Raw genomic sequence first — 24092 nt, 5'->3', positions numbered from 1 at the left:
TTACGTCTTCCTCCAACCAAGATTTCGAAAGATCGCTTTAACGAAAATTCACGGTTTGTGTACGTTGAAAAGAGGGCGTATTCGCTCGCTTGGAACAGACACCGGACAGGGAACCAGAACAACAAGCGATGGGGCAAACAGGAGTCATGAAGCACCACCTGCGGTACACTATGCTTTTGCCGAAATATATTGTAAAAAACCATCGAGTTTCGATAATCCAATCGCAGAAACGCCTTGATTATCGACTGGCTAAGTGCGAGGTATTTCGCAGAATGGCAAAAAAATCAGTGCAAGAATTTTGCTCGCAAGAATGCTGGAAATCCAAAAAACACTGCTGGCATTAGAGTGCAGTTGAGACGATTAAAATTGAGATATACGAAATTTTTACATGCTTAGAAAAGTGCGCTGCAAGAAAGTGCAGTTGAAGGCACAGCCAAATTCGCACCCATGGCCACACCATGTGTAGTTGGGTTTCTGTTAAAGATTCTCTGTTGCGTATATGAAATCACTCAAATTATTCACCGTCTCTAAAAGGCTAATAGTAATTGTTCATTCTTGGAAAATCAAAAGCATTAAATTCACCTTGCCAAGTTTAAAATTTGCCCAACCAAACATATACTGGCCTTGTCAGAATCTCTTTTAATTTTAGCAGGGGGGGGGGCCTGAACATCACTAGCAGGGGGCGCAAGCCACTAGCCTTTGGGAGTAGCAAATCAAAATAATTTGGGCCACGCCCCTTTTACTGCCAGAAAAGGTCCGTTCACCAACAACAAACGCCCATTTTGCTAATAAGGAAAGCCAATGAGAAACTTTTGGCTACGCGAAGGCAGTTTCAAATCACAGGATTGTAATACTGCTTTGTGTGCTTTGTCTGCTCGCAACATACGTCATACATCGCAGCGACCGCACCGCCACGCCTTACTTGTGTTGCTCAGCTTTTTAGTTTAATGGTTGCTACAAACAAAGTTACACAGGAAATATATTTTGAAGCTCATTTTGCTTGTTTTTCTACGTTCACGTTTTTTAATCAATTCAGTGTCACATCTTTATTTTCTCGGCATTATATCTTTTAATCCTATTAACCTAGCAGAATTTTAAGTAGACCTTTGCGTATAATTTTCTAGTCCCTTGTGTCCTACCATTCTATCGCACGGTTACGTATTTAGATTTTAACACAATAAATTCAATTCGTTTTATGAAAACGCTTGTAAAAGGTTCTCTGATTAGTTTTAAGAACACGATTTAATTGGGAAAGTATTTCTTGATATCTTGCAGTTTTGAGAAAATTGTCGTTGAGCGTATAATAGAGAAACATCACAAATAATAAATTGCCAAAATATTACCCCTCCCCTAACCTTTCCTTGTCGAATTTAGACAAAATACGATATCAATCCTGCCGAGAGCTGGGGGAGGGCGTGTCCACTCAGTCCACCCTTGTTGCGCACTTCTGATTAATAGTATTTGGAAACGAACTTACCTAGATGGAATTAAACGAACTTTCTTTTTCGGCAACACCTCAACTCCAGCAGCTCTGGAGCTAAAAGTGATGGCGCCCAGGAAGGGTCGTAACTTCTCTAAAAGGTTGATGATAACATTAACCTCATCAAACCCCTGTCTTTCAGATGATATGTCAATCATAAAAACATTGCATATTCTTCCGAAACCTTAATAACAATCATATCTTATACTTTTGGCAAATTAGTTATTTTAAAGGTTTTTTAAAGCGAAATGTAAACTGCAATATTGCTAAAGCAATGAACAGTTTCTTCTACTCATTAGGTAAGGGTCTTGCTGACAAAATAGATATAGCTCCAAGTCCTCTTGCAGGAGACTTTGAAATTAACAAACCTAAGACAACATTCCATTTCAAAACTACTGCACTGCAGGATGCATTTGCCACGTTTACGGCAGCAAGGATGGCAACTCGCTTGCAACATATCGCTTACTAAGAAAACAAAAGTATTTTTAGGAAATTACCATATAACACAACAATATTGTTTACAGAATATTAAGGTTATTGTTCTGGGCAGAAAAATTATGAAGGAAAATAGCTTCAACAACATGTCGCAGGGAAATGGTTTATAAAGCGATATCTAAATCACGCATGTATAATGACTAGCTAAAATTGTTCGTGATAAGCTTATGAGTAGGATGTAACCAACGCTAAGTCCCTTCCCTTCCACGACATGCATAGACAGAAGAGTTTTCAGTGACAGAATGTATGTCAAACTCTTGTAGAAGTCTTTTCCTCGACGAATCTCTTATATATATCAAGAACAAGAAAAGACGTAAGATCGAGCCTTGTGGAACTCCGACAGAGATATCTCTCCAGCTAGAAGATGTAGAAGTGTAACCTAAGCAAAAATCGTTAGGCTTAGGCCAATAGAAGGCTTTATGAATTCGATGTACAAAGTAGGAATAACCCGAAACCGGCAAAATGGACTATTACAGAGAATAATGACAGTGACGTAATTTAACCTGAATTTCGCTTGAAGAAGGCTTGCATTGCATTCTTGCACAAAATTTTTCGAATCATACCCGTTATGGCGCCTTGCCATTTTCTTCTTTATAAATAAACAATAGCTTCGTTACACGATTGAAAGCCTCCATGAATAAGCTACATCACGTTTTGACCGCACTGTTCATTGTTATAACACTACGGGAAAAAATAGCATTAATATATTAATATCCACTTTCAATCAAAGTTTTGAATTGTGTATAATCAGGTAAAGCTATAATAAATCAGCCCTGTGTTATAGCACAAACATTTGATATTCGTCTGCAAACATTCTAATTTTCAACATCAATACGTGCAATAAAAACATTTATCCTCGATACTTCAATTGGCAAATATCAGAAATTAACAGCAATATAATCTTATCCAATTTTTCAAGCTTGGTCTTTCTAATTTTCTAAACTTCCATGATTGAAGCTCGCCCATTATCAGGTATTTTTTATCTAATGCTTTTGCTTTGGAAGAAACTACCAAATTCTATATAAAAAATAGAATCGAAGTATTATGAAATATTTAGATGAAATAAAGTACATTTGATCTCCTTCAATCACCAACACTCAAAGAATAGAATCTAAAAGAAGACTTCCTTCCAGCTGGGGTTACCCTGGGTACCAGTGCCTCATGAGTTTGGAGATAAAGAATTGTAGACGGCTCGCTCAAAAAAAGTCTTTCTAAGACTAAATATTGGAGACTCTTGCACTCAGGGTAAGCTGGGATCTAAGACGCTAAACTTAATCGGCTCGAGGGCTGTTTACAAGATCTTGTGGGTCCACTGTGAGATATGCTCCTTCTCATTTCCATATTACACGTTCAATATATATTTTAGATGTTTCATTTGCAGCTTGAAGAGATTTGAAAATTGATTTTGAAAAAGCTTTTAGCAAGTCATATTTCTAAAGTTGGATTCCTAACCTAGAATTTAATGCACCCTCTAGTAATAGAAACGGGGTCTAGCAATGAGAAAATTACAGAACAGAAAACTGATGTAAGTCAAACAGGAATTTTCTCGCTATAGGTGGTTAAAAAGGTTGTTTAAAAATCCTTTTTGCGACAGGTTGTTAAAATAGGTCCTATTTAAAAACGAAAAACCTTAGTAATACCTACAATAAGAAACACAAGGCAGGAACCTGTTCGCTTTTCCTTTCCGTGGCTCCTTCCGGCAATGCGTGCTGTTCCAACATTACCCCCGAGACTGACTTCACCAACAACTTTGCGAAATGGATGCTGCGTCGAAATAGCATGCAACATTCTCAGTATAATAGTTGTTGTTGGTGCCATCGTGTTCAATATCTGCGGAATTTACATTCTGAAAATTGCAAAAGTCAGCCGGTCCAACCAAGTTCTTATTATTCTAAGTCTAAGCATTGCTGAAATTTTGAATTCGCTTGGTTTCATTTTCCAAATATCTGTTGAAGTATCAGGACACGCAGTATTGGATAGTAAAGCCGGGTTAATAGTTGGGATGATCCGGGCAGCTGTTTACCATCCCTGGTATACAATGTTTTATTTACTAACATTAGACCGGTTTCTTGCTTGCAACTTTCCTTTTAAATACCGGTCGATTTCTGAAAAAAAACACAATGCGGAATCTTCTCATCGTCCTTTGGATATTTTGATTGATTCCTACGCCAATTTACTGTTTTTTGGATATGGAAAAAATTCGAGTATTTTACGACGAATTTGTTTGGCTTGCATTTGACGTAATTTTTGTCGTTTTATTTGTCGTTACATATGGCTCTTTGTTCTACCGCAAGAAGCGTAGCGATCTTCAGTTTCGACATAAAGATACGAACGACGATAACCATCGATTTTTCATTGTTACGACAGTTATTCTAGTTGGTATTGTCTTCTTTGCGATCATTCCTGACCTTGTGATATCGATACTGCATGCGGATCACATGATCATCCAAGTTGGTCCGGCTTTCGAGTTATAGTGGAATATAAACACGCTCATCGACCCATTTATTTACGTCTTTCACCAACCGAGATTTCGAAAGGTCGCTTTATCGAAAATTCCTGGTTGGTGTATGTTTAATAAAAGGTGCAGTCTTTCGCTAGTAGAAACAGGGACGGGGTATGGAACCAGAAGCACAGACGGCTGGGCAAATAGTCACGAAGCACCACTTGGGGTCAGCTACATTGTTGCCGAAAGGTATTGCAAAATACCACTAAGTTTCGATAATATCATCTCAGTTACGCCTTGATTATCGACTGGCCAAGGGCGCGGTATTTTGCAGAATGGCATTGAAATCAGTGCGAGAGTCTTGCTTGCAAAAATGCTGGGAATCCAGGGAGACTGCTAACATTATAGTAAAGTTGAGACGATTAAAATTGAGATAGACGAAATGTTTACAAGCTGAGAGAAGTGCGCTGCATAAAAATTAAGTTAAAGGGAAAGCAATCCACACGACTATAAAGAACCTTACACTTGAAGATGCACAAGAAATTTAAAGATGTCATCAAGATAATCGCAGACTAAAGTCGCTCTAAAAAGGCGAAACGGATTACATCTGCTTATTTTTGAAGTAGTTCCCAGCGCTATCATCAAGGCAGGGGTTAGGGTGACGATTCTCCACAGTTTTATCAAAATATTTTGTAACTTATTCTTATTATATGGATAAAAAAGTGTGAGGTATGGGATTTATCAGAAGCTGATATCAGAAAATAGCACTATTTTAAGATGTAGCACAGAAATGATGCAAAAAGGGCGTTTCAGAATTGCCAAAAGCTACACCGATTGCCCTAACTGTTCCCTACCCTCATCGAACCATCGGGAACCAAATTTTTCCGGGTAGATCTCGAACCCAGCAGTTTCTCGTCAAGCATCACAAGTGTTTTTCTACTTTGGCAGTCGTGAGAAATTTTAATGCCATCATGAAGTTGTCATAGTATCTGTATGGTGGTGGTAGTCTTTTATGTGTCCGCTCACGCTCTTTCAAAGCTATTCCCATCCAAATAATGGCAAAACATGACCTTCCCCTACCAAGTGCATTTTTATTTTTTTATTTTTTTAAAAGTATTGCCACCCAATCACTTTTGATCACGCCTCTGCACCGGCGACTCTCAAGCTTAAGTTGCTGGCGCCCAACTAGGGCCGCAACTACCATTGTTCTTTCTAGCAGAGAAGGGGGGGGGGCGTCGAGGTGATAATCGATCGGTTATAAAATATGCATCAAAAGAGAAAATCACCCTCGTCAAACATCTGTTTTCTAGATTATCTTTCTTCAAATTATAAATTCAAAGATCCTTATGCTTGTGGACGCTTCTCTCTGCAATCCTATTTCCTATGAACAATAAAAACCTCAAGTGCCATACAAATTGAATCACAAATTGAATCTCCCAATAACTATTGTTGTTTTTGAACATTTAACAATATATGTGCATTGAGAAGGTTCCTTTTTGTGTACGAAGATTGAGTACACTATGTAGTGGGTCGCGGGGAATGCATACATATACCTATATATATATATTGTACAGTTGAAAAGACGTGTACACTAGTAAAAATGCAAATTTTGCCCTTATATATATATATATAATATTTATATATATACCTATATATATATATATATATATATATATATAGGTATATATATAAATACCTATATATATTTTATATTCCACTATACCTATATATATATATATATATATATATATATATATATTCCAGATTGCGTTGTCTATTCTGACGTGACAGTGGTACCGATTTCTATTACTTGCGGCCACGAAATGATGTTGACTCAACGTCATTACGAAGTCAACGATGCAAAGAAGCATTGTATTATTGCCAGAAGGGAAGTTGGCACGGCTTTTCGCGAAAACAATCAATCCTTTGTGGCATGACGTGATTTAAGAAACGGATATAGTGGCAATAAAAGTTTTGATTGGAAAAGTGCATTGCTATTGTCAATTTTGCCATTGTTATTCTTCGCATATCAGAGCCCTGTGCTCCTACCATGAAGATACCTCAGCACGTACTCTAGCGCTCCAACGTGGGTGGAGCTGTGCACTTCGCGACTGAAAAGATCTTACAAATCGTGTCACCTAAACTAATACTTTGCAACGTAATAACACCACAATTTGCAATTAAAGCAATTTCAAATCCAAAAAGCAAGTAAGCAAAGAATAACTATCTTTGTCGCAACAAACAACTAAATTTAACGGCTCAGCGTTTCTGCCCTCAGATGCTGTAGGTGAAAGGTTCGAAGATCATCGCATCAGTTAATATTGAAAGCTTTATAACGGTTTCCATTCCAAAAAGCAACTCAAGTATAAAGTATAGCTACCCATGGGTGTAGCGGATGCTATGTTTAGCCTAAGATCGTAAGTAGGCTTCTATGGTTTCATAAAGGTGTTACAGATATCTTACGAAAGTGCTTAAATATTCATATAAACTTGCAAAAAACTCTGTCTTTTAAACGTTTTGACTTCCGTCTTTATCAGGTAGTACAGTCAAGTTCAGAAAATCATCCAGAACCACACATTTAAGCACAATAACAGATCATGCAAAGAAAAAAGTACAAAATCAAGATACACTTGTTTCTACTTAAGATGCCAAAAAAACTTCCAAATGTCAGATTGCACGACTAAACCTGCCATTGTTCTACATGATTCTAACCTAAACAGAAAGCTACAAATAAATCAGAAAACATCACTGATGCTTCAATACAGCTTAACATAAACCACATACTACAAACATGGTTAGTATAAAATAAGGTTCCCAAAATCAAAAGGTAAACAATGAGATGTCAAGGCATATAATGAGTTCAAAGGGATAGGAAAAGGGACACCCATAGAAAGAAAGAGGGTGTCGAAAACAAAAAGAGACAAAAAGGAACGAAAGGAGAATATATACGAAGTTGAAGGAATGGTAACAAAAATAAAAACGGTGGTGTATTACCTACATCTGATCAGCTTTTCAGGTCTGTTTTAGAAAAGGACAGAAGGAAAGGTAAGATGTAATAAGTTGTGCAGAATAGGGGAAAAGAGTAATGCGATGGTAAATGCAGAAAGGAGAATTGAAGCAAATAAGAAGTTGAGAATGTTACAATCTTATTTGTATGTCTATTCACTATGTAAATAATGTTGATCGATGAAAGCGTCATATTGATTACCAACTAATCCTACGTACAATAAATACAAATAAACTTGAGGCCGTAAGACAAGTCCTTCCAAAGAACCTTCGTTGCTTAGCAACGCCATCACGAAAAATCTGAGCGATAAATTATTGACAGCTGATTTGGCTTCGCCTCCACAGTCACCTTCCATGGTTGTTCAGGGTAGTAAACTATGACAAAGAATGTTTGAAAATACATCAATTTTCTTATGCTAGAATGAGGTCCCTATCTCTCACGTAATTTCAGAGACGCAGAGGGCGCTGTGCGGCGGGAGGAATATTTATTGAGAAAAGAAAAACGAGTAATAAATACAGTAGTTATTCCAGATTCAGAAAAATGACAGACACGGTCATTGCTGGTACCACATAATGTTTTAACAACCAAGCTTTATAGTTTTTAAATGTTTTTTCAGCCATGTTGCAGATATTCACTCAGAGAAGTGATTTGAAAGGTGATTTCAAGATAAGGCACGGCGAGAGACAGAAAGCTTTTGAACTTACATATGTCACCGGTCTGTATCTCAAACTGCTCCGTGTTGGTGCAGTTCTTGCGACAAGCATCAAATGGAGTCAAAGTGACAGAAGAAGCGCCTGAAACTTGAGCTATGAAGCAGTTCGATGTCCCACAGGAAGGCTACAAGATAAAGCAGGTTAATGAAAGTTTTATGACCTAAAAACTAAGCAAATATCAGCAAGTTGATACTTTTATCAATTACCCTCCCCTTCCCCCTCTAAAAAAGGCTCCATAATGGATTTCAATCTAAATCGCTAGCATCGCACAAAATAATAGCTTGCGAAAACTTTTCGAGTCATGAACTAATAGGAAGAGAGTATGTCACTTCCCCGGCCCTACCATTCCGCTACCCTTGCAGATATGGCAGAATGTGTGTCGCACTCTTGAGAGTAGCCAACGTGAAAATCGATAGGCATAAGCCAGTAAAAGTGTTGATGACTACCCTGTAAAAATCGGGAAAAACGGAAAAATGGCAAAATGGCCTAGCACGAGGAAAAACAGCACTGACGTCACTTCATCCGCATTCCGCTCACAGAAGACTAGCATACTTGTACAGCCATTTTCATTTCTCATCAGTTTTTATTGTATGAGGTGGCACATATTATTGCCACTTTAATGTGTAGTAGCGTCCATTTTAGGTATGATCGCAAGCCATTAACCCCATTTCCAAGCCCTGTCAAGGTATCACAAAATATCATGTTTGGAGACAAGGCCAGATTTAATAAAGATATCTTATCATATTGCATTTGCCATATTCATATTTTGCCAAGATTTTTTACAGAATTAGCCAACTAATAGGATTACAAACTTAGAATTCGAATTTTCACCCTTAGACCTAAGAATTTACAAACTAATAGAAAGACTTGGCATTATCTGAAAGCAGCATACACAGCAAAAACAAACACTCTGATATGAAAACTCACAAGTTCCAGTTTCTGAGGTGACTCTGGGTGGACAAAAAACATGTGCTTCTCAAGATATATCTCTGACATAAGTGGTACAAATGAAGGTCTTTTAAACAGCTGTCTGAGTGCACGTGTTCCCTCTATACGGCAGTTCTTCCTAAAAGTGGCAAAGAATTAAACAAATTCAAGGAAATAACACAATCCTATGAATTCAACAGCTTTTTGAGTTAGCTTTCATTACATGCTAGAATTAGCAGATCAAATGAAAATTTAAATTTCATAATCTAAATGCCTAAAGAAAATTTTCTCCAAATGAAAGCATGCTGCATTCCTGCCCAAAACTGAGATTGAATATTCTGCTTATGATCTAGCCTTCTGCCCGTGTCACACAGAATAATGAACCACTTCCAAAGGGGAACTTGAAATAACAGCAAATAAGAATATGTTAGGTCTAAAACTACTAACATTTTTGGCTCTCTGTCAGTTCCGTAACCATAGGCAGAGAATGCATGCATAGTGTCTCCTCTCAAATCAGAAATAAATTTATAGCTCAAACATTTGTCATGCAAAAGAAATCGAAGGTAATATGTCAACATTCTTATTATGAATTTTCAGAAGGCAATGACGGCGGTTTTTACAGATTAATTGAAATGTCGATTTTTCAATATGATGGTGCTTCTATTGCAAAAATGGCTTTGTTCATACCACGATGTTATGGAAAGTTAAGTAGTCCTTATCAAAAAACAATAGATGGAACAATGCAGATCTCCTCATAATGTGAGCTTATTTTTCATACTTACCAACCAAAAGTCTTTTTACTTTTTAGCACCTGATCTTCAGTACTCTGAAAATAACCCCCAACAGTTTTACTACCTCCATCACCAAATAACTCACAGGCACTGAAATCCAAGTCTTTTTTGTTTTTGAAGTAAAACTCTTTGATAAATGTGAAATTATAACTTTGTTTATTGAATGAAGGTTCATTTTTAATAACGCATGGCTCTCCAAAAGCAGAAATTTCTTTAACCTCCTTGTCTGATGCAGCCATGACCGGAATCTCTTGATTAAGTTCACAGAGCTCACAATTTGGTTCTTCTAAAATGTGATAAGACAAACAAGATCAAAACATTGGCAATTCTACCACATTTTATGAAATAGAAGTAGGTTTATCATATTGCAAATCTTTGGTAAAAATGTGTTTTTGTCTCTGATGTCAGTGTCAAACAAACATTTAACTTTAATATCTCTTTAAGTCTTACATATTTCTGCTCAATAACAAAAATCATTTTAAACCAATAAGCATTTCAAAGTAAAATTTAAGGCACTTTCACCAATGAGGTCATTTTTTGAGGAAATGCTTTGCATGGTTGAATTCCATACATTATGTAATTCTGCAAAGATAAATAACAACAAAAATTCATTTTCCATCAGAACATATCATACAACAAAAAAGGAGCTTGTAGTCACTAGCTTGACATACCTGACTTATAAAACGGATTTTGGACCAGACATTCCCACTTTTGTGCTTTCTTCAGATCAAAAATCTCATGAAAAGGGAGGCTGACGATTCTCATAAACCTTGCAATTGTGTAAGCCATATTGCGATCATGCATGGTGGCTCTTAAATGATTTGATACATATGGGTTGTATTGACCAGCCAAGTATACAGATACTGTGAGTAACACAACCATCATCAATATCATTAGAATCCATTTCAAAACCTTGAGTCCAAGCCAAAGAGATGAATGAAAGCTTGACTCATCAGCTGATTTATCTTTCCAGTTGAATCCTATAAATATCAAAATTCATTTTAGTAGCTGAGTAGTTCTAACTTAAAAAGTTCTAACTGAGCAGGGTGAAATATTCTTAGATTCAAAAAGGTTTTTAATAACTTGTCATAAATAAATGAAAAAAAAAATTAAAAAATTAGCATGATTAAGAGTTATGAGCAAAAACATACTCTTAAATGAATTAGGAACAATAAATATATTTCTTGTAAAGAGAGTTGTTGAAGGAATGAATTGCATAAAAAGTTGATGTCATTGATTGACCTAACTGTCAAAACTGGACCTCAGATTTGAAATGGTCATGTCAAAGTTACTCTATTCTGGACACTTTCCAGAGTAGTATCCACGCTTAATCACACAATCATGAGTAAAATTTCAAGATATTGGAAATTAAATTTCACGATCACCCCCCCCCCCCCCTAGAAGCTCTCTGAATTTTTAACAACTATCTAATGTGTAATTTCTTATGGCAGAGCCATCAGCAGTGGAATCTCTGAATAATTGAGGCATTTGTCTGGTCTGATGAAATAGTAAGCACTCCATTTCAAAATTCCCTTGCAGCACTCATATTTTCACGTGACCACACGATGAGTAATGCTGATTTCCACGACACACATGAATGTCTATTTACGTTCTTATGCATAATAAATATTTTGTTTCACGAATTCACGCATTGAAAATACCTGATCACACAATCACATCAAAATACCTAGCAACCCCTGTTTAGTTGTGAGCTACTATGCTTTGAATATTAAGATATAAGTTTCTGCAGGAAATTTGCTATGCAGAAGAAAATTCCAGTCAAATGTCAAGGAAAGCTAAATTTTGAAAACAGCTTAGTTTGGGGTCTAACTGTCCAAACAAAAGAAAATGTTCGACACATACTAATTTCAACATTAAGATTCCAATTCTATGATCAATTTTTGGCAAATCTGAAGATAAAAAATTGATAATGCTGAATAGGAAACATAAGTTTCAGGAATTGCCCTCTTTACTACAAATTCAAGCATTTTTAGCTATAGCTGTAGGCCCAGTTTAGTTTTTTGTCAGTTTCGTCTCCTTTCTCTGATTTTGGTGGCAAAGAGTCTTTGTGATTTTGGTGGCATAGCTGGAGTGTAAGGCCTAATAAAGCCCTTTAAATACCTTTTTAAGATTCCAAAACCAGAAAACATAACAGTTATAGCAAATTCACATACTAAGTTGAGTATTATACTTTACAAGGCGATCATTTGCGTTACCAATTCAAATGTTTCTTACCATTAAAAACATCGGTTATCTTTTGCTTGATCTCTGCTTCAGTGTGATCTTTTGCAGCTTTTTCTTTCAATTCTTGTACTCTTTTTCTCAACATTTTAATGCAATCTTCCTTGCTAACTTTAGCTTCCATTTTTTCTTCCATTTTTCCTCTATTTTTATGAAAGATGGGAAATTCTTAATTAAAAACAGCAGTCAACATTTAGCTTGCCTCCATATCTTCTTACTTGCCTCATTCTCGGAGCGAGGCAGCATCTCACGAATGAATAGTTTTACGTCATTCACGGATTTTTTAACCTTTGAAAACTTCGCAAAGCTGTAACAATTGTAGGTTGCGTTTGTTTCTACCAAACAACTGAAGAAAGTTTTTAGAACATTAAGGAGCTATGATTATAGGGCAGTGTCCTGGTCCTTCCTCTTGATGTAACCACACTTAAATTCTGGGGGAAAGTTTGATCATGTTAAAAGACTTGCACCCTAGGCCCTTGTTGGATCTGTAGTCCGCAACCCTAACCACTGAGCCATCCTTAGACCTAATTGAAGTTGTCTCTATAAAAAATGACTTAAACCAGTCTGAATATGGCTCGAACCTTCAATGAGTTATTGCTACTGTTCTTTCTTAATATGAAAACGTGCTTTTTGATGGGCTCTCCGTTTTATTTAAGAAACACAACAAATGAAAGGTTAAAAAATGGAAGATGACGCCAAAAAGTGAAAAAATCAGAGGGAGTTTAAAAGCTGTTCATTTTAGCCGCAAATCAGATGTTTATTTTCATGAGTATTTTCATAGGAATAAAGATTAAAAAATTATAAAGAGAAACTTTTTATGGCATCTGAGATTTAAGAATGGAAGCACGTGTTTTCATTGAAAAACCCTGTCAACCAGAATTCAGATTTGCCGAAATTCTTGATGAAATCTAATTTTGCCATCTTCATAAAATAAAATAACTGACTTACAAGTCAGATTCATGACTCAAACAAGCTTTTTCCAAAATTAACAAACTATTCCGGCTAAGTGCACAAACATTAGTATATCTTGAAATAAAACTTACATCTTTAAAACTTACATTTAATAAACGCTCTATGTTTGAGAAGACCAAAGACTAAAAAGACCAATAAGCAATTTGTATCTCAAAGCGTCGATACATAATGAAGGCAAGAACAAAACAGAACTACATGCAAAAGACGATGTAGAAATCTAGGAACTTTAATAGCCGCATCAAAGCAAGATTTGGTTAATTTTTAATAGTTAACACGTTACATTTAAGATAAAACAAGGCCATATATTCTGCATAGCACTAAATCATTATTCATAATAATCAATAAAAGAAACTGCTCAACAAAAAATATCAAACAGCGTCTATCACTTAATAAAATGAATGAACGTCTTTTGACAAAAACAAACTACATTTAAACAGTCCGTTTTCTACAACATTAAATGAAGAAAAAAGCTGATAAGTAATCCTTCCTGTATTACATTACATGTGCACTTTTTATCTAGAAGCATAAAAGGTTGGAAGAGGAGCAGTTGCCATAAAATTGTTTGAAATTAATGGGTTATATTCAAAATTAGAGTGGCTTACATTTGAAGCAAGAGCTCTATTTCGGGTTGCAAGTCGTAGAGTAGTAACAAAATCTAACCACATTGGTATCAGGTATGTTGCAACATTTACGGGAAAACGCAAAACGAGATAACCCCCATTTAAAGTCCATATAATTCATAAAGTGATAAAAAAAGAAATGTTCAAACACTTTCAGCTGACTTTTGACGTAGTATCTCCCGCCATTGCTTTAAGAATCTTCCAAAATAAAGCACTTTTGTGACAAAAGATTCGATATATTCTCACAACGTCACCTTTCAACGACGCACCACTTAGCTGCATTTACAACCTCTCTGCAGGCGAAAACGGCTGATGGCAAAAGTTCAAAACTCAGGGCAAACAACAGACAACTCCTTTAATTCGAAGCAACTGCACTGATTTTTCCACCTCTCTAATTACCGATATAAAAACCCACTGTAGCCTCCCCCGCGACTTCCTCGACCACGCCCTCGTCCTCGTCGCTGCCTTCCGAACCCTCTCCTATAATTGCTCTGACCGTAACCCCCTGACCAATTTGGAGACTTTGTTGCAGATCCATTCCTTCGGCTGGGTGGCGTGTATACCTCTGATGAATTCTTCTTCTTTGTGGTCGGCGAACCTTCAAATGTTACCGGGGTTATTCCAGCCCTCTTTCGTCTGAAAAATAACGAAACACACATCTGCAATGCAGCACAATTCGCACATGTTTCCATTTTTCCGCTTAAATATTCTCAAAACTTCTCACAATACCATAAAAAATCATTTAAAAAAGAGCTATAAATGAAATATAATGACGTCATACTAACCTCTCATCGACTGTTTCTGGGATAGATGGATTCTGCAAAAGTTAAAAGGGTATTAAAAATTAACCTTATATATAATCATCAAGCAAAGAACGAATTGCAAAATGATCACTGTTTTATTTAGAAGGGAACTTGGCAAAAAATGAAAACTTACAGGAGCCTTCCATGACGGAATAATGACACTTTTGTACGATGGCGGGTTGTGAAACAGATCCTGAGCGACAGAAAAATAATTTTAGTAGGAGTAACTTTTCCATACAAAGATAACTTATGAAAGATCAGAACAACAGTACAATATTTAAAAACATTGATTTGCTACTTACTCGTATAAGGGCATTGATGTTGTTTGTTGTTTTTAAAGCTAGACATTTGATTTTGTTTTCTGCCTCCTCCAGTTCTGCACCCGTTTTCCCCTGTAATGCCACTCTCAACTGTTTTATGTACGCTTGTAATTGTCTTGCAAAGTATTGTAGCCTGGAAGGGCAAATAAAACATGATTTCAACATGTTTCGTCTAAGTGCTGAAGCCTGGAAGGGCAAATAAAACATGATTTCAACATGTTTCGTCTAAGTGCTGAAGCCTGGAAGGGCAAATAAAACATGATTTCAACATGTTTCGTCTAGGTGCTGAAGCCTGGAAGGGCAAATGAAACATGATTTCAGCATGTTTAGTCTACTTGTTAATCCTCTATATTGAGGACAGTTTCAGTCTTCATTTTAACACAGCCCAAGTTCATTTTTAAACAATTAGACTGTATTAACCTTTTAGAAACGGTATCTCGATGTATGCCCCTCTGAATGAATAACTTTCCGAGTTGTTGCGGGTGCAACTCTGTTTTCGTTTGAAAATCAATGTTAAACAAATGGCAGTTGAACTGATCTTGCCTTCTGAACTTGTGGTCAAATAGTTTCGATAGATTTGATTCGATTGTTATGATAAATAATTTGCTCATAAATAGATTGTTATGAAGCATATAATATCAAAATAGCCTATTGTGCCTTAGACCCCTGCAGCGGTGATCTGCCAATGCGGCAAAAACAAGAATCAACCATACATTTACAGAGAAAGTGCTGATAATCTTTGAAATTCTGGGAAATTAACGGGCAAAATTGCACAACGAGCTACTAGTTCAACTTTGTATTTCCGTCTTTCCAATTGCCATCTAGCAGAACGTGAAATTACCGTGTAAAGATGTTTTCAAATGATGTGAACGCGAAATGTTGTAGAAAATAAATAGGAAAAGGACAGACCTTGATCTAAAATCTTTTAATTTTTCGGCTGCTTCTTCTTTCGATAGATACTCTTCGTCCTGTAATAAAAATCAAACATTGATGACTTCATACTAGCACAAACCAACTGATAAAAATTTCGGAAAGCCGCTTTCTAAAGATAAGTTTCAATCATTATAGCCTCGATGTCAAGACGAGTCTCACAGATCCTAATCATACGCGTAAGATTAGATGGAATCAGTGGCTACAAATTCCATTGGATTGACCTCTAATTGATCGCCGCATCCAAAAGTTAGAGTTTGTAATAAACGCGTTCTTTAGAAGAAATACGGTACTTTAAAGTGGGCCCCTACCTGTCTGCCGAGCTGGTGAAAAGTGAAAAGAAGACACTCAACGTATGAGAAATTCAACTTCTTCTCAGCCTCTATTTCTTTATCATCTGCAGCCTCTTTATCTTCTTCCTCGTCGGTCGGAGGTGCTGGCATGTAATCCTTAAAGGCAAACAATGTTACACAGATTCTATTCGTAGCTCGTTCGATCTTCAAATTAATTACGATAAAAAAGTCGCAATCAGAGGAAAATTGTGTTTGTTATATGAAATCCGCAAAGAACAGTAATAGAAACATGTAACTGACAAGTAGTGCCCTAGAAGCACAACCTTATGACCAAAACCATACATGCAGTTGGAAATCAGCAAATTTAAGTAAAAATCCTGTCTCTTAACTGTGTATCTTCTGCAATCAATCTTACATTTGGAGGCTCCGAAAAGAGCTTGTCAAATTTTCAAGATGCGAATTCCACCTAATTGCAATATTTTCCCCGTAGTGGCGAAACCACGTGTCTGTATTTAAGGAGCGCAATTATACTACTTTTCAAGTTATTTCTTGTGACAACCGACAATTATATGACAACTGAAGACAACTGGGTAAAAGTAGGCAATCCTTGAAACACTGCTGTCGCACCCTAAAAATCAACTAAACATCTAAACATCCTAAATAACTGAACAGAATATAATGAAAATCTAAAAAAACTAGCTTTTACACCAAAGTTTTATAACTTACAATCAATTTATTGAAAATAATATCAATTGATTCTTTGGCTTGATCCTCTGTGACATAGGGGGATACTTCGACAAACAACTTCAACAGCTCAAGTCGGAAGTCGCCCATTTCACCTGTTTGAGCAACTTCATTGATGACAGGTAAGACGTTCTTTACCAGATAATCATAGAACTTCTCTGACGATGCTCCCTTCTAAATCATGAAGAAATGTGGATGTTGGAATATGGAACGCCAGAAAACATAGCAAGGGATGGAGTAACAATACGGTAGAATATACAATTGAGAAGCTGAAAAATTGATAACAGCGCGGAGACAAAGATTGTTCATAGAGAAATTAATACATTTTATGCAACTCTCCACTCACAGAATTTAGAGAGGATGTCTGTGAAGCTCAGCATGCAGACTAGGTTCTTGGGAATGGAGTATCCCCTATGTTATTTGACAGCTATCGGTCATTTCTTGAACCATGCCTGATCATTACATTTTTAACTTAATCATAACTTCAACAATCGTTCATAAAGAAAAATATATCTAAACATATGCTTAATAAACAAGAACATGCAGCCTTAACCTTCAATAAAAAACTGGCAATTTGGACATAACGAGATGAATGCATTGGATTCCTTACCTTGAAGAAGGGCACCGCCTGTCTTGTGCATGTGATCAAACGATCTATCGAATCAATGTCTGATGGCTAGGGAAGACATTAAACAAAAACAGTTATTTCGTACTACGGATTGCTTCAAATGGCAATACACTTTCTGTGACATACTATGCATTGAGGTCATACTATGTAAGGATAAGGATAGCATTGAGGTCACTCTAAGTAATTTATAGGCAATTGATTGGCCTAAATGAGGAGCGAAGCCTTAAATTTGCTCCTTAGTTGGGCATAGACAATTCTGCAAACTTTACATAACATTGGGTGATAGCAGATTCAGTGCAAGGTGCCTAATTGGGCTATAATAAATATTGATTGCTACAGTTATAGTTATTAGTCGATGATTAGTCTAACAACTTCATAAGATGTTAGGAAATCAAGAGCAAGATTAAACGTCTGTTTCAAGTATAATAGGCAGTTTCAGATAGGACGTTGTATGATAATTTAAATCATGGTGTCAAAACTGACACTTCGTTAGCCGAGAGGTTTTCATCATTAACTGCCAAGTACCACTGGTTACCAATTATCTAAGAGCAACTTGACCATGGGGAGCTGGGATGGTAGTTGTATTCATCAAGCTGGTGTCTTTTAACTTTCTAAAAACATCTTCAGGCAGCAGGACAATTTGAATCTACTTTCCAAAACCAATGTCAAAGAAAGGACAATTTGGAACTTTAACTTCAAAAACTGTCTATAACTTCCTTAAAATGTCCAAGGTAGAATTTCCAAAATCAAATGCAATCTTTAGCCCTGGGGTTGACTGTTTCAAACCAGTATAAACATCAATACAAACATGTTGCTTAGAACTGCAGGTGCAATTTTCTATCATCTTCAAGATTTTAGTGAATAGACATTCCATCCAAGAAAAATAATTTCTAAACGTTTTTGATCAACAAGGAGGTGCAGTCTTAACCTTAAGAAATAGCCTGTTATTTTTCTATTGTTTACCTTTAATGTGTGATTTGTGCTGAGCAAAGATATTACAATGCTGCCAGTAGCCCTACATAACTGTCATATTTGTACATCATTATATATTTCATATTTATATAGTTGTGACAACATTTTGTACCTCAAAACTCTTCTCTAATTCTGCCTGCTCTGCAATGACATCAGCAAGATTTTGCGGTTGGCTGACTATTGACTTCAGTTTTGAAACAACTGCCATAAATGATTTGAACTCATCGCCAGTGACATCACTCATTGTCTATAAATGGGGGCGAAATACATATCAAATTATACAGCTAACCTTGAAAACTTCATGATATGTGATTAAGTAAAAATCCTGTGTGATTAGTTTAAAATATTTTCATGTAATGAATTTCTGAATTTCAGCCCTGTCTGAATTTTTATCAGGTTGTTTAGGAACCTCTGAAGTGGCAGACACCTGGGTAGTGAGAGGGTGAAGGGGGACATCACCATCACCTCCCTTCAAAAAGACTCAAAATTATAATACAGCTTCAGATTATCTAGCCTACGTCATAGACCCCCCCCCCCCTTCCAAACAAAGATAGGGTCTACGAATTAATGAGGCAAATATGAGGCAAAGATAGGGTCTACAAAAGATCAGGTAATACAAACAATGCAAGTGATGCAACTTCAGCCTACCTTGCTTAAAAAGTAGCAAAAATGGCTCAGCAGGCAAATTTCCAACATCAAGACTATGCCGTGAGTTTTTTACTAACAAGAAATAAATAAGAAATAATAAATATATGTACCTTTTTTATTTCTTCAAAAAGAAACATTTCCATGTCGGGATTTGGATGGAAGACTTCTTTCAGCAACAGCTGAACACTGTAGTTCAAAAACTTTATTGCTTTTTCCCTTACAACATCATCTTCACTTACAATCTGTGAAAAAATACCACCGAGAGCACCTGCAATATGAAATGTATTGTTATTAGAGGCACCATTCCTTATAACTACTACAATGTTACTATAATAAAAGAATGTTTGGACTTAAGAGTTTAATTCCGAAAATACAACATTGTAAAAGCTTCTTATGGGTGAAATCAAAGAAAAAAAAGGTTTATGAAACACTATTTTCAAAACTATCCAAACAAAATTTAATTTTAAACAACCATAACAATGCATACAAATGGACTGGGTAGCCTACATATAAAACCTTTATCAATCAATATCAAAAGAGAAACAATGGTAATTTTTTACCTTTTGGGTTCTTCTTGATCAATGATACCAAACCACTTTTCACAATTGCTAATTCAACTTCATCTTCTGCAAGCATAAATTACATTAATTAGCACACATTTTTATATTATGTAGTAATTCCTTAAACATATGATGCTAAAATGAGACTGTTTAATACTTGTTAGTTCAGAAACATCAGACATTTGTTAGTTTAAAATAAAAGAGAACAAAGGAATCGGACCATAAAATGATATGTTGTTGTGTTTCATCTTAGTTTCATATTTTTAAACTGTTTCATCAGACTGGTAAATTTGGTAAGCTCAAGTCTTTACAAGAGTCAAGAGAATCCCTTTTCAGCTTTACCTCACTTAGATTCTATTTCATTTACCATATGCCTATGGAAGATCTTAAAAATATGGCATCAATTTATATATTGATTGGTATGTAGACATCAGTCTGATGTTTGTTTAAATTTCTTAGAAATGTATTCAATAGGTTCAAAGAGGGTACAATTGAAATCTATCTACAAAAAGTCACTGTAGCTTCATTAAAAAGCTAGATTTATTGGTTGGATACTAAAACCATTTTTTTGCAACCATTTCAAACATCATTGTTTATGACACCATGAAGCAATTTTTCCTGGGATAAAAATATAGTGTATGATACCTATTGAGAATATCCTTAGAATAGGTCTTATAATGTTATATTCAAAACTATGCATATAATAGTTGAGGCTACCAAATAAATTTCAATCATGGAGGAGGACAACTGAGAACTTTCATAAAAAATATTACCTGTTTGCAGTAGCTGTGTTAGAATATCTGCAATTCGTGTCACATGGTCAGCATCATCTTTACAGAAATCTGGAAGTGTTCTCATTGCTTGTCTACGAATCTGTGAAATGTTAGCAAAGGGGATGTAATGGGGACCAACTGACAATGATGAGAATAACATTACTTGTTTAATCTTACTGAAAAAAATTTCAGGATCATTGTAAAGAAATATGGATCAATTCAATACTTACAATGTTAAGGTCTATATGTTCTTTAAAAATATATAAAAGTTCTATAAAAGTAGAAAAGGCAGTTTGATTTTAAAGGGGAAATTTGATCTGTTGGGGGTGTGTCATAATGTGAATGAGGTATGAATTGGTTATCATGAATGGATAATACTTTTATTGAAAATAAGTATTCAAGAAATGGCCACTGAATTCTAAATATATGTTGAAGTAACATGCTTAAAATGAGATAGGCCATGACATCTCTTGTTATCAGTCAAAAGCATATTCCCTCTACTGCGGCCCCTCAAATCTAGGCTGCCATTCAGCATTACTGGTGTAAAAGCCAACATTGATAATTCATGTTTGTCTTTTCTGTGTCTATCATGTTACCTTCAATGGTAAGATTGGCTGAGCAAAGGATATGACACTCCATCAATGGTTTTAAAGCCCCAAATACTAACATATGGCCTGTTTACGTAAACAAGTTTGTTGGTATATATTATTATATTTCATTGTTCACCAGATAGCCAATTTATTTTGTTAACCCAGAATTGCACACACTGGCATTGCCAACCTACAAATTTGCAAAGATGGATAAAAATTTACCCTGCTACCAGGGTTCTAGCTCAGCATTGCTGTCCCAACATTGCCACTTGTGGATTAAAAGGATGGTAGTCTACTCTGTAAATGTGGTTTCACTCCAGTTTAATTTGACTTGCTCATTACAGTATGGTTAATGATATAACTTATTAATAATAATTGTCATTAATGTGTCATAATTACACTGCTATAAATTTGATCCTGTAGTAAAAATTATAAAAGTCATACTACTGCATCTTCATCTTCACAAAGATCAAGTTGTGCATCAATTGCTTGTTCAGCAAGCTTTGGAAAGTCCTTGAAAAAGCGTGGAATAAACTGGCAAGCAAGCTTCTTTTGGGGTGCATCTCCTTTTACTCCATCGATTATAGCTTTATATGCATCTTCATGCTGCAAAAAATTATAAAAATTTGCATTCATAACAATCTATGCTGGCAAACTTGCATATGCTCACAGCTATGCTGGATTACTTGCACAAGAGCATTAACCACAATATCAATCAAGTCAGTTATATATTATAATAGTCTTTTACGTATAAGCATCATTGAATCAGAAATTCCTTTGCTCGCATGATGAAGCTGATTGTGTGGCTGTTGCCCAGGCCAAGCATAGCCAGATCATACATGTTTTTTCAATCTGGACTCCGGTCAGATTTTGTATCATTCGTTGCAAGTGTAACACAAAAATAGAACATAGACTACGAGTGTTTACATAAGTGTTATCATTCAAACCATGACTGAATATTATCCACTGTGGAAGTTACCAGAGTTGCAAAAACAAACGACTAATGTGTGGCTTCAAGGTTAACCATTGCAAGATATACGTCTACGTCCATAAGAACTCAAACAATTTCAGTCAGAAAATATTTCTGTTTAAGTCCGATTTATGTTGGTTGATTTTGGCCTGATGGTACTTCGCGCACAACTTTGCTTTCCTAGCGAAGGCCAGCTAACCATTAACAACACACAGATCTACTTTGACCCAAATAGGTATCTTGTAATTAATAAAATACCTCGGATATTTTATCTCCAGCATCTGCAAGGACCCCAAAGCTCTTGTACAACTCCTCTACGCCCGCCATTTTCAGATAATGTGGTGGAGGGAGTAAATCCGCATGCGCCAAGTCCACATGCGCTTTCGAGGCTAGGAAGGTATTATGAAACATACTTCAGACCGATTCAGGGAAGTAAACATGAAACAACATATTCAAGAGCCATCATAAAAAATGTACTGTACTCGACGATCCAAAATGAAACGAACTTCTTGATTCAATATTTTCTGTTTTTCGATACCTCTCCGATTCAATCTCACTGCTTTTGTTACAATAAGCAGTCACAGAGGAAGTTTAGAATTTTTCTCAAAGATAATAAGATCAGTGGTGGTGCCAGAGGGTGGCAGGGGGGCTACAGCCCCCCGTCGGAGCTGCTTAGCCCACCCTTCGAAAGATAAACGAAGAAAATTTATAAATTTGTCGGAGCAAGATTTTGCTACTGTTTTTACAAAACTTTTACGAAAGAGAAAGAAGAATAACAAAATACAGAAATCCTTCTGAGTATACTTCTACAACCAGGTAACTCCCAAGTAATTTACACACCATATTGGGGAACTCAACCCTCTCTTTCGGTATACCAAATGACAGTCGGACTATCAATATAAGCAAATTCTCAAAACCACCCACTGGGAAAAGATGAAGATTTTAAACAAGTATAGAAACAGCCCCCTTTACTAGCATTAAAAAGACACAAAAAACGTTGGAGATCTATAACCCACACTTAGGGTTACATGGGCGACACCCTTCCAAGAGTCCTGAATCTGTCCTTAACCCGGCAGATTCGGCATTTTTGGTGCTTACTCGGCAAACTTGGTGGTGGCATTTATTGAAAAAAATCAATGATAGTCGATGGTATATTTGATTGTCATTTCAGAACTTTGTTAGAGAAGGCTTTCTAAAGGAAATTTCCACAACCATTACCAAAAAGGGGCGCCAGACTTGCTTCAACTCGGTGAGGGAGGGGCAACTGCCCTCTAGTTACCTCCTTCAATCCGCCACTGTATCATTTCCTTAAGGAAAAGCATAAGATAAAGAAAAAGAAACAATAGATATTTCAAGACATTTTGAAATGGAAAATTCGGTTAGACCGAATCATAGGTGCTAAAAAGGGCGTGGGGTCTTCAGATTGCTAATTTTCCTCTCTCAATGAGCCTCTATGTTGGCTCCAGAATACCTCTGTAGCCTTTTCACCCGTAACTCACAGTGTGCTTCCTCTTCTACATTATTTTATGTAAATACTGCTATAAATAGGGTTTTATAATTATGGGTTTTTAAAGTATTATTAATTGTAATTGTTATTTTTTAGTTAGGTTCACTTGCAAATCAACTTTGTTGAAGGGCAACCCTAGAAATGAAATATGAAATATAATATGAAAAATATTTTAGAAGAAATTTATTTGACTTTGTGTTTGAGCAATTTGATATCATTTTAAATTTTAATTGACTGAAAAAGATTGATTATTTAAAATCTTTTGACCTCCAAAAAAGACAGATATTTTGTTGCCTGACTGGTTTTGACGAAACGAGAGGCTTAATTAAAACTTTGACCTTCCGCTCTGGCTATTTTAATGAGTATTTTGTCAGTGTGGGCTGGCTGGTGCCTTTCTATCGAAAAATTAGTTATGTTTACCCATTAATTTTGTACTGTTCTCATTTCATAAGGAGCCAGTACACATACAACTTAAGTGAAAGGCCACCTTGGCGCAGTTTCATTTTCATCTCGCCCCACTTGATGTTAGTCTTTCCAAGTTTTTGCTAGTTTCTTTCCTTTCAAAGACAAATTCATGCAGAAATTTTCTGATGAAAATACTATTGAGGGTTGACTCAAACTCTTGATGGCTTGTGTCATTTTTGAAAGGACTTTGAATTAAACTG

The 24092-nt window shown here is 36.1% G+C and overlaps 2 protein-coding genes and 1 long non-coding RNA gene across 3 annotated transcripts; all 3 read right to left on the bottom strand.

Moving 5' to 3' along the window:
* Nucleotides 1-2517: 2517 nt before the first annotated feature.
* Nucleotides 2518-5934, bottom strand: LOC148960582 (uncharacterized). Its single transcript, XR_016144122.1, has 2 exons — nt 3620-5934; nt 2518-2656 (listed from the first exon to the last, which is right to left on the bottom strand). It is a non-coding gene; the product is annotated as an uncharacterized LOC148960582 (long non-coding RNA).
* A 1057-nt stretch (nt 5935-6991) lies between these two features.
* LOC135695378 (uncharacterized) lies at nt 6992-13138 on the bottom strand. The gene is made up of 6 exons (XM_065214449.2): nt 12092-13138; nt 10528-10836; nt 9848-10142; nt 9066-9204; nt 8130-8262; nt 6992-7799 (listed from the first exon to the last, which is right to left on the bottom strand). Exons 1-6 carry the CDS (start codon nt 12231-12233, stop codon nt 7714-7716), a joined length of 1104 nt encoding a protein of 367 aa, XP_065070521.2. The 5' UTR covers nt 12234-13138; the 3' UTR covers nt 6992-7713.
* Nucleotides 13139-13279: 141 nt separating this feature from the next.
* On the bottom strand, nt 13280-22314 carry LOC135695374 (apoptosis inhibitor 5). Its single transcript, XM_065214445.2, has 14 exons — nt 22179-22314; nt 21395-21556; nt 20361-20460; nt 19588-19653; nt 19138-19295; nt 18492-18626; nt 17390-17455; nt 16762-16953; nt 16054-16191; nt 15722-15780; nt 14795-14945; nt 14626-14685; nt 14475-14506; nt 13280-14325 (listed from the first exon to the last, which is right to left on the bottom strand). Exons 1-14 carry the CDS (start codon nt 22245-22247, stop codon nt 14085-14087), a joined length of 1629 nt encoding a protein of 542 aa, XP_065070517.1. The 5' UTR covers nt 22248-22314; the 3' UTR covers nt 13280-14084.
* Between the last annotated feature and the right edge of the window lie 1778 nt (nt 22315-24092).

Source organism: Rhopilema esculentum, chromosome 2, assembly GCF_057945365.1.
Source record: "Rhopilema esculentum isolate cy_ngs chromosome 2, ASM5794536v1, whole genome shotgun sequence".
NCBI classification, from domain to species: Eukaryota; Metazoa; Cnidaria; class Scyphozoa; order Rhizostomeae; family Rhizostomatidae; genus Rhopilema; species Rhopilema esculentum.
The sequence above is the reverse complement of the archived record's forward strand: the minus strand, read 5'-3'. Positions and strand labels throughout refer to the sequence as shown.